The sequence below is a fragment of the Hyperolius riggenbachi genome, chromosome 2, assembly GCF_040937935.1.
Source record: "Hyperolius riggenbachi isolate aHypRig1 chromosome 2, aHypRig1.pri, whole genome shotgun sequence".
NCBI classification, from domain to species: domain Eukaryota; kingdom Metazoa; phylum Chordata; class Amphibia; order Anura; family Hyperoliidae; genus Hyperolius; species Hyperolius riggenbachi.
In genome coordinates this window covers 223619339-223630717 of record NC_090647.1, presented here as the reverse complement: position 1 = coordinate 223630717, position 11379 = coordinate 223619339, and the positions used below count along the sequence as shown (strand labels likewise).

The window sequence follows — 11379 nt, the reverse complement described above, 5'->3', positions numbered from 1 at the left end:
CACGGTACTGTACCTGGAAAACTGAAGCAGGGTCGGGCATCTCCCCGCAGGCTCTGATGGCGGTTGCAATCTTTTGCAATCCACCTTTGTAAGTATAAAATCCTGAACACCTACCTAATCCAATTGTCCAAGCACACTGCAGCATTTGGCTCCTGGTTTTACTCTTGTTTTCCAGTTATTCCGGGAGGTCTTGGAAGCACTGGGAAACATCGTCTCTGTAGCTGTACAGAGCTACACGGTTTGTTTCCTTATTATGGTAGAGAACAGAGGCGCCAAAAGGATAAAAAACAATATTTAAAAGTTTTAAAATTATTGCTTAGGAGGCAGTGGTGGACTCACCTCCCACAAGCAGACACAACAACTGTGTATTCACAAAAGGGACATTTATTGGTATACTCCAAATACAATGGCAACCTTATTTGGAGTATACCAATAAATGTCCCTTTTGTGAATACACAGTTGTTGTGTCTGCTTGTGGGAGGTGAGTCCACCACTGCCTCCTAAGCAATAATTTTAAAACTTTTAAATATTGTTTTTTATCCTTTTGGCGCCTCTGTTCTCTACCATAATACTGATTGTATCCACCTTTGGTGGAGGGGGATACCCCTTCTTGTTTTTCAAGCCTACAGAGAGCGACTTCTTATTCCTGAGTGAGGACAGGCTAATCTCCTCACCTGCCTACACAGTGGTTGCCTGGAGGTAACCCTGGTTTGTGAGTATACAATTCATACTCTTTCTAATTATCCAATTACCTTGACATACTACACCATATCGGGCTCTCGGTTCTCTCTTCTTCACTGTTTGTTTCCTGCATGCTTTCCTCCGACCAGAACTGTTTATGGTGAGGGATGAACACAGGGATAGCTAAAGACAAAGGACCATAAAAAAACGGACTTGCCATTAAAAAACTGAGTATGGGAAACATGGAATCTTGTTTGCTATGGGTTTTTAAGTGAACCTTTCACTTTCTCACACATAACAGTAAATTCAGAAAAATATTTTTAGTTATCTTGGCTGCACTTCGTATGTAAAATCATTTAACACTTACAAAGATACCAGGACATACTGATCAAAAGGGAAAGAATTGATCTGTAATACACGCAGCTATATTCACCTAATTAAAGTTTTCTCTTCCTTACAATGCTTGGAAATTTAAGACAACAAAGTATGTATTTAGTATGTTACAGAAAGGCAGATCCTTCCTTCCTTTCCCATCACGGTTTACTAGCACATCCATATATTCAGGCCGGTTTCACACTGATAACCGGCGTTAGCGTTGCAATGCCATGGTCGCATCAATCAGCAACACCAAAAACAGCCTTCAGGGATTTCCGGATTAATACGCAGTAATCCCCGTCTGGCTCAAGGCCAAGCAGGAAGTGAGGCACTCTAGCGCTCACTTCCTGTGGCTGAAAAGACGAATTACACATGGAGTACACACGTCGCCATACAGTTACATGACATGGTCCACCACACAAATTGACAGTAACGTAGGTACACGCTTGCGTCAGGGCTGCAGCAATTACATCACTTCTCCCGCATCACAATGGTGTGAAAGGCCCCATAGACTTGCACTGGCGTATCGTTGACCTGCGGTAAAAACAGGCCAACGCAATGCCGCGTATCGTTGACCTGCGGTAAAAACAGGCCAACGCAATGCCACAAAGTGAAAGGGGCCTCAGGCAATTGCCTAGATATGGGAAGCACAGCTAAGCTAAGTAAAAAAAGGACTGTTCTACAATTGTAAGCTTACTTTAGATTCTTGTGTGAGAAAGTGAACGGTGTACTTCAAAACAGCATGTATACAGCATGGTATACTTTGGTTGGTTACTGTTTACTTTGATTTTATACATAAATTGCAAACATGCAAACACAGTATAAGCATTACATTACACACTGAATAAATTATGACAACAAATGAATTATTAAAAAAAGTTGTATTCATGTGAAAAAGTTCCAATTGTGTAAGTATATTTTACTATGGAACATTAATGTTAACATAGACATTAGGATTAGCCAGTTGTTTATCCTGTCTCCAATTCAAACAATAATCAGCTAACAGATATGTTAGAACAATGCAAATCCAAGATGGCCTCATCTGAAATGTCCATATAAAAATACCAATTCAGACCAGGTATTATTACAGAAAAGATACGGATTCTCTCTACAAAGGTATTCCTGTAACTACAAGTTAGAAAATAGTAGCATTGCAAAAAGGGGACAGTTCTATAATTATTTGTGTGGCATTAACATGTTTGTAAGGTTTACAAGGACCATTTTGTGTCATACACATATAAATGAGGGTAGATGAGGAGCTTATACAATGCCTGAGCCCTGCTAGTATCTTCCTATGCACAGTACAACCTGACCAGGAGCTGGGAGACAGGCAGCCCTATGAAACCCTGAATCATATTTATCAAGGGCCTTAGTGGCTTTTGGAGCACAAGCAGTTTGCTGAATGCAAGGGCAAATTGTGTTGCAATGTATTGCAATTCTAGCTGAATCATAATGCAACACCTGCAGCATTTTTGGTTTGACTGCCATTCAGTGCAATTGAATGATGGGACTTTTCAGTCAGACCAATAAATGTTGAGCGAGTGCAGAGGTAAAACTATTGTGTCCTCTTTTGCACTGGTGAATGGCAGTAGTACAAGGCCCTTATGCTGGGCATACATGGCTCGATTTTCCCGCTCGATCGATTCCCTGCTTAATTCTGCAGGCGATTCTCTTATCTTCCGCTCGTTTTAAAAAAAAATATTTTTCCATTGTCCTCAATGCAGAATCGAGCGGCAGAACGATGGGGCGGGAGATCGGACGTGTCGGAAATTATCTATCGAGCCATCTAAATGACTCAGAATCGAGCGTGTATTCCCAGCATTAGACACAAAGAAAATTGGAGCTAAAGAAAAGATTTGCTGATCATAACTTTTAATTCAGTTGTAAAGTGGCCCTGAGACGGGGGACTAAACAAATGTATACGTACCTGGGGCTTCCTCCAGTCCCCTTCAGGCTGTTTGCTCCCTCACCATCCTTCAGTTGGGGCCAGTCAGCACAGGAGCAGTCAGTCTGCGCGTGCGCCCCATAATAATCCCGTCACCGGAAGCGCACTGCGCAGGATGAACCCAGCCAAAGGAACGTGAAGGGGGTGCGTGTGCACAATCGGGCTGCATATGCGCAGCATGTCCCAACTGAAAGTATTACCGGGGAAACTAAAGGAGTACCTAAGTGACAGAGGTGGACAGCGAGGGAGCAAACAGCCTGAAGGGGGTTCGATAAAGCCCCAGGTATGTATATATTATTGTATTCCCCCATTTCAGGTTTCCTTTAAAGCTGGAGTCTGATTGGTTTGGGTCAGCTGCTCAAATTTTGCTCACATTTTTTTTTTCTTTCACTGGTTTTGATGCATCTGCCCCATGTTCAGCATAGTAAACTGTAGTTTGACTTTTCCCCCCACTGTTATTGAAGCAACTGAATACAATTCTCGTTTTAGGGTGTGTGGGAATAGAATCTACATACAACCTAATTTTTGGGATCCAAAATGAACAGGGATGGAAGGGAATGGGTGGAGATTCTCATGCATACATCCAGCTCTTCATCAGTTTCTAAACTGAAAAAAATATCTTGAGCCCCTACCTAGCATGGGTGCTGCCCCATGCAGTTCAGTGAGCTCTAACAGCAGAATGTGTGAGGTTTGCCACAGCTAGAGGCAAGCAGGGCATGGCTGCTGTGTAAACTCCTGGCTATCCACAATCTATTGTATGCCACAACATATTTCTGTTCACAAGGATACTATCCCTATAAAACAGTGATTATTTCTGAAGACAATAGCTGCAAATCCCTCCTCTTGTATTCTTTGGTATCAGGCAGTAACAGAAAGGAGCACAACATCCAAACAGTTATAAAGTCACATAACAGAGTCCAGGCAAGATTTCTAGCTGCTTTTTCCAGGTCTTCTCTTAGCAGTTGTATGTAGCCTTCTGTAACTTGACAGAACTGGATGCAGCCTTCATAGACCCATTTACAAACAGGTGAAATAACAGAAATCGCCACTGATGTATTGATTGTAGCATCTCACATGAAACTGTAAAACATAACAAAGGAAAGTGAAAGATACTTCATCAGTCTGACTTTTGCCTTTGCATGACTAGTGCTTGTGTAAGCAGTAAATGGAGATACTGGAAGCAGAAATGTACTGAGTAATATACTACACACTGCTCTCATGCTCTGTTTGTCTTATGGTGGTCATGTGTGGAAGAAAATAAACTGATAATCGGTGTAAATGATCTAATGTAGAAAGATCATCAGGGTGATGGCATTTATTTATTTATTTATTTAAAGAGAACCAGAGACGAAGCACCCTCATGTATTTTACCATATATATCAGTGGGAGCATTAGAGAAAACACCTACCCTGCTCTCTGTTTCATTTTTAACTGTTCAGCTTGCTTCTTATCAGCCCTGATAAAATCCCAGACTGAGCATTCAGTCTGGCTTTGCTCAGAATTTTATCAGGGCTCATAAGAAGCAAGCTGAACAGTTAAAAATTAAACAGAGAGCAGGGTAGGTGTTTTCTCTAATGTTCCCACTGATATACATGGTAAAATACATGAGGGTGCTTCGTCTCTGGCTCACTTTAAGATTCTAAAGGTAGCCATACATCTAGCGATGATGGGCAGATTCGACCAAGATACAAATCTCTCTCCAATCGAATCTGATTAGAGAGAGATCTGTCGGCTGCCATTACATCACAGGTCGAGTCCCAATCAATTTCATGCTGAAATTGATCAGGAATTGGCCTTGTGATGCCACATCAGAATGCCTTGCCACCCGACGCTGTCCAAATGTCTAATGTCCCCCAGTGCAAGCTATACCCTAGCTGTCTGCGGCCTCTGTTTGCTCTGGGCTCCCTCCCTTCTCCATACAAGAGCGCTCCACTTGGTTGCCTAGTAAGGGTGCGTGTGTGATGCCAGACGTCACACACGCGCCCACGTAACTAGGCAACCACGTGTATGGAGAACAGAGGATGCCCGGAACAAGCAGAGGACACGGACAGGTAATGTATAGCTTGCACTGGCCACCAGGGGGGGGGGGGGGGGCACATTAAACATTAGAAGGGGTAGAACCGGAGGCTTTGTTACGTTCATCCCGATATCGTTCACTGTTACCACCGCGCACCCAATCGAGTAAGTTGGCCCTACATCTTGCACCATGTCCGATCAATTAATGTGACCAATTTTAGTCGGCATTGTCGGTCAGGCATGCACTTGTCAGCACCGATTTTCATCCGATTCCAGTTATAAAAGTCAAATCAGATGGTTGATCGCCCACCAAGTCACCTGATGTATGACTTAAGGTTACCTTAAAGGTGTATTCAGCCAAAAATTAACAAAATAAGCACTACTTACCCAGGGCTTCCTCTAGCCCCAAGCTCCCAGCATGTCCCTCGCCGCAGCTCTGCATGCAGCCGCTCGCCGCAGCTCCGTCCCGGTCCCCGGCGATGACGTCAGGCCGACCTCCAGGTCGGCCTGTACTGCGCCTGCGCGAGCGGCGCTGTCTATCACCGCCACGTGGACCGGAGCGGACTGCGCAGGCCTGGAGGTCAGCCCGACGTAATCGCCGGGGACCGGGAGGGAGCTGCAGCGAGCGGCTGCATGCAGAGCTGCGGCGAGGGACATGCTGGGAGCTTGGGGCTAGAGGAAGCCCTGGGTAAGTAGCGCTTACTTTGTTAATTTTTGGCTGATAACTCCTTTAAAGTGAACCGAGCATCATTTTTAACACTCAGGGCAGCGCTATAGCAAATTAAAAATGCATTCTAAAAATGTGGTTTATTATAAAAAAAAATGTTTTACCTCATCTTTTTACATTTAACCTCCCTGGCGGTATGATTTGTGCGGCTGCGCGGCCACGGGAGGTTTTTTTTCACTTTTTTTTAGCATGTAGCTAGCCTAGCGCTGATGAGCAAGGTAATGTCCATGTTTCCCTAATGCTCAAGTGGGCTACATTACAGTTTAATAGACATACAATTTATATGGCGCTGGTAAGTAACTCTACACAAGCTCTACATTACAGTTTAACAGTTTGCTGAACAGGAAGCTGTTATGGGGTAATGGCCATTTTCAAAATGGAGGACAGCGAAGTCCATTGATCACAGTGGACAAACAGGATGCAGGAGAGGAGAGAGAGATTGGGGAGTAGACTACACGGGAGGTAAGTATGACGTGTGTATGTTTATTTTGACTTTTCATGTTTAGTTCAGGTTCTCTTTAAGCTACATACACATTTGTAATAACTGATACCAAATGACATCAGTATGTGTTAGAGTCTGAGTGACAGTCTAGGATCAATCACTGTACAGAAACTGGCCACTTCTCTGCCAAACAGCCTGTCCTGTTCTATGGAGAAGGGATGAGGAGTAAAGCAGGAAGTGCCCCACTGCAAGGACAACAGAAGAGCAGTGTTGTTCATTATTAATCCAGCATGACGTATCATGAATGACAATGTCAGTAATCATACTAATAATGCTGGGGAACGCCTATACTCACTAGATTTTAACTTGAATGAACCATCATTTTGGGCGATGAAGGTCTAAGGTGTGTGTATAACTTAAAGAGAAACTGTAGTGAAAATAACGTAATGAATAAAATTACTTGCTTTTTTTAATCAATATTAACTTCCATACCACAGGTTATTTCCCCTTAAAAAGCTCCTCCCATTAATTTGCCAATGACTTAATCACTACTTATCCCACCTTAAAGCCGATCCGAGATGAAAAACTAACTATAACAAGTAACTTGTCTATATATCTTATGTACAGTTTAGATGGTTTAAACAGCAAATCTGTCTGCATACTGCTTTAATAGAAAATGATTATTTCTTCCTGTGATATAATGACAGCAGCCATGTTTGTAAACATGTTTGTGTCCTACCTGATCATGCACATCTATTACTGTGCACCCATGCTATGCATTTGAGTGAACCTAACTTGCCTAACTCCATGCTCCCATCCAGTGACTGACTAAGCATTACCTTGTACTCATACTGTGCTGTGTGATCTGGTTTTCTTGTATTCCTGTATTGTCATATTGCTGTTTGTCACCCCTAAATATTGTCTGTAACCTAAATTAATGTCCAGCGCTGCGTAATATGTTGGCGCTTTATAAATACAACAAATAAATAAATAAATTACACAGAGGCAGGCTTATCTGCACCATCAGCACTCAGACTGAAAAAAACCTAAAACCCCCCTCTTCCTCCCTCCTCCCCTCTGCCTCTGAAATCTCTGGCTAGTAATACCTCCCCCTCCTCCTGCCCAGACTGAGCTCCCATGAGCCCTTGCTACTGCCAAGGCTCTCTGAGCCTGTGGGCGTGGCTTATTTAGTTTATAGGGAATTAGAGTATTAAAACAAAAACAAAAAAATATTTGGCTTGAGGAATGCCCTATAAACTATAGGAAAGGAACACAATTATGCAATTAGACAATTTATCATCATCTTTAGTCCTGCCAAGTGATCTCTGTGGACCTTTTGTTCACTGAAGGTTCTATGCACAGAGGGAAATACCGCTTTGCAGTTGGCAAACGGCCGTTATTGCCAACAATGCAACAAGATTCACAGACCGCAAACTGTGAGAGCCATGGCCCTGGTATCACACCGTGGGGAGAGTTTTGCCACAATATCAGCCATACATAGGTCTCTGATCTAGTTGAGAAAAGGAAAGGATTTCTTGTGGGAAAGGGGGAATCGGCTATCGATTGGGATGAAGTTCAATCCTGGGTTAAAGTTCATCTTTAGGACTTTGATTTCTTACTGCAGGTGAGCCAGGCAGGTGAGTGTGCAGAGGTATTGATGGGCTGTCAAATTTATTTTCAAGCGTAGACAGCATACTTTGTAGAGAGCAGCATTTTCCAATGACTTCCAACAGTAACATGATAAAAGTAGGGTTCTTACGTTTTGCGATCTTTCTTCAAACTGGTGTTGGCCACACTTCCAAACGCCTGTCCTTGTAAGAGCTCTGCAGCAGCTTTCCGTTTACTGAAAGCATTTATCTCCTCCTGTAAGTCTTTTCTTTTCTCGTCCAGGTTTGTCCTCTCATCCTGATGAAGCCTCTTCAGCTGTTCAAATCTGTTCTGTAACTGAAAATACAAGGCAGGCAGATGTGATCATACTGTATTATGGAATATACAGTATATAGCAGTAGAAATCTAGCATTTAGATTCATTATAAAAACGCACAGAAGCGGTTAAACAAAATTCCCAATAGACATCTAAATGGTGTGACAATCCAGCCCTGCGATCCCGTCGAGATCTGCTCCCATTAGCGTACGCAGGAAGTACGGGCGCAGACGGACAACGAGACCGGTTGCTGGATCGTCAGAGGGAAGAAAGTAAAGGCGACAGAGCGTGCCAATCCCGTCTAATCTGCTCCTGTTAGCATACGCAGGAAGTACGGTGAACAGACTGACAAAGATTGGTCGCGCAGCTGCCGACAATATGTAATGGGACAAACATCCACCAATCCCGTATTGCTAGGCCACTGTTGCCATGCAGGTCTCATGCACTAGAGACTGCTGGAGGCAAATTCACTGTGTGCGTAGTAAACGGTTAAGATTGGTTGGAGGTGCCCATACATGTACAATTCTGATTGTATATACAATCGGTAAACTAAAAATATTGATTTCGCGCTGGAAATCGGGTAAATACACTGCCACCACTGCCTGATTGAGGAGCAGACAGTCTCCAACTAGGGCGAAGAGACCCCAACGCTATCATAATACGGTAGCCAGCCCAATCACGTTCAACACGCTCCAGTCACCGTTCGGGGAATAGTCACTTCCGACGGCTTAAAGACTCTGAGCAATGTGACGTTAAAGAAAGGTTACTGGGTCCCTATATGATGCAATCTCGAATTGTATACAATCGAGAAACTAACGTTATCGATTTTGCACAGGAAATCTGGTACTAGCTAATCCTAGAAGGAAGAAACGGTTATTTGCAACCTAGCTAGCAAATCAACAATTATAAGCAAATCATAAAACAATGCGGTAGTATGACTGACTCTTCAGAGGGCAGATTCGTTATAGCAGCAATCAGATGACCAGAACAGGCACACGACTGAACGATAATAATCGTTAGTTTATTTCTAAACTACATACACACAGCTTATTTTAGAACAGATTGATTTGACAGAGAGAAGAGAAGAAAAGAACAGAATGTCCGAATATACAGTTAAAATACCGTTATTGGTAGTCCATGCGGCAATCGCAAGTCTTTGGCGTAAAGTCCAAAATAGTGGTTGCCATGCGGCCAACAAGCCTTTGTTAGAAATAGTTCCAAGATGGAGGTTTTGGCCCGTGTCCTTGCGGGCTGCCAGGATGTTACTAGGCATCAGATGAAAGGTAAAGGACTCAGAGCTTTCTGGGCTCTCTCTGGTTATAGCCCCCACTCCAGCAAGGAGGGGTTAGGGGGCGTGGATCACACACCTCTTTGGAACAGGAGATCTCCCCGCCCCTCGCATGAACACAAAATTATATGTGAGTCATGATAGGTGTGCTGATCTTCAAACCATACAGGTTATGTTAAATCTAATAACATTTAGGGCTGGTTCAGACGGACGTTTGGAGGCGTTGCGTTTGCTGGCGTTGCGTTCAGCAGCGTTCGTGTGCGTTTGGATGCGGTCGCGTTTTTTCTTCCCCTAGGGGGACATTAGCCGTCGCGGTTAACCTCCCCTGGAAGCTACATGTAGCTTCCAGGGGCTCCTTGAACGCCAGGGAAAATCGGGACCCAAACGCCGCGTTTGTGTAAACGCGCTTGAAAGCTTGGTACAAACGCTCCCATTCACTTGAATGGGAGCGTTTAACACCAAGCCCTGAACGCTGGCTGTAAACGCTCTGCAAGCGTCCGTCTGAACCAGCCCTTACAGGTCGATCAGAATTTAACGATAACAATGATATCAAATTTGGGGGGTTTAGAGTGAACGGTGACCCCAAAATGCATATCTCTGCTTTGGCAGGGCTTACCTTGAATTCAGAAACATCCAATTGTGTGGTTGGTTCCGAATTTCATAATAAGCGGGTTCTGTATGACAAAAGATGGATTTCATATTTGTGAGATCACAGAAAGGTTTTCCTAACTGTCAGTGAGAAAGCCAGCTGTTGTCTCTAAGTGGCTTCTGCAAGAGGTTAGCAGGACCTCCTGTGGCTGCTCTTTTCATGTAAGGAGCTGAGGAGCCACCAAGTCAGGTTAGGGCAGTGGAGGTGTGAGATTTCCCTCTTTCTGCCTGGTTGGGGGTCCCTGAATGCCCAGGACCCTTTGTCACATGGAGGTGCAAAAAAACTAGGTAATAAGAGTCAGCATTTGCTACATTTGACCAGGGAGAGGAACTGTTAACCCCTGGCTTCCCTGATCTTTTTGTAAATTAAGCCTTTCCCTATCTGTCACTTTTTAATAGTGGCGACAGGGAATATTTTATAAGGCTCTAACTACTTTTTTAGGACGAATAAACGTTGATTCGTCACAAATGGTATAAAAGAAACTAGACCTAAGAGGAATATGGGGGTGGCAATTGTTACTTTCTGTTAAAGGACACCCGAAGTGAAATTAAACTAATAAAAATAAATAATTGTATCTATCCTTCTCCTCCAAAAATGACTTTTTAAGATATTCCACCATTTTATTTTATATTTAAAATCTACTTTTTAAATGTTATTGTTTTTGCTCAATGACACATTCATTGAAGTAGGCCAGAGCTAAAATCTATGAACTATTGACCCTTTTTATCTCTTTCCTGCTCTCAGAAGCCATTTTCTGCTAGGAAAGTGTTTTATAGTTGTAATTTTTTATCAGTGAGGGTCACACTGTAGTCTGACCCAGTCCTGACTCAGACAGGAACTGCCACTTACATAACCTGATGTTTAAAGCTACTCATACACTACGTCGATTTCCCGTCGCTATACAGCAGATTCGATCACTGTGATCGAATCTGCTGTGAAATCAATAACGCAAATGTTCATCGATCGATTTCCATCCGAAATCGATCGATTCAGTCGTTCTGTCCCGGTGGAAAATTTTGCTCGTTCGCGGGCGGGTTGGGAGTGCGTCGTTAGCGACGATTGATTTGGCGATGACTGACGCAGCATAGCGGCAGCAATACATTACCTGTCCGCTGGCGCAAGTCCCCGGTCCACGCTGACACTTTTTCCGGCTGGCCTGTCTCCTCATTACTTCCTGTCTCCTCCTGTGATGAGCGCCCTCTACTGTTTGTACTTTCGCTTGTCACAGGATGGGACAGGAAGTAATGAGGAGACAGGCCGGCTGGAGAAAGAGACAGCACGGACTGGAGACTTGCGCCAGCGGACAGGTAATGTATTGCTGCTGGCTGGGGGA

The 11379-nt window shown here is 43.7% G+C and overlaps 1 protein-coding gene across 1 annotated transcript in view; it reads right to left on the bottom strand.

Moving 5' to 3' along the window:
- Positions 1–1939: 1939 nt before the first annotated feature.
- The window catches only part of SEPTIN10 (septin 10), a 119825-nt gene continuing 110385 nt past the window's right edge, over positions 1940–11379 (bottom strand). Inside the window, exons 10-11 of the mRNA XM_068268233.1 lie at positions 7946–8130; positions 1940–4081 (exon numbers count right to left, since the gene is read on the bottom strand). Coding sequence (XP_068124334.1) covers positions 4072–4081; positions 7946–8130 — 195 coding nt within the window. The 3' untranslated portion in view covers positions 1940–4071. The remainder of the gene's footprint in view (positions 4082–7945; positions 8131–11379) is intronic.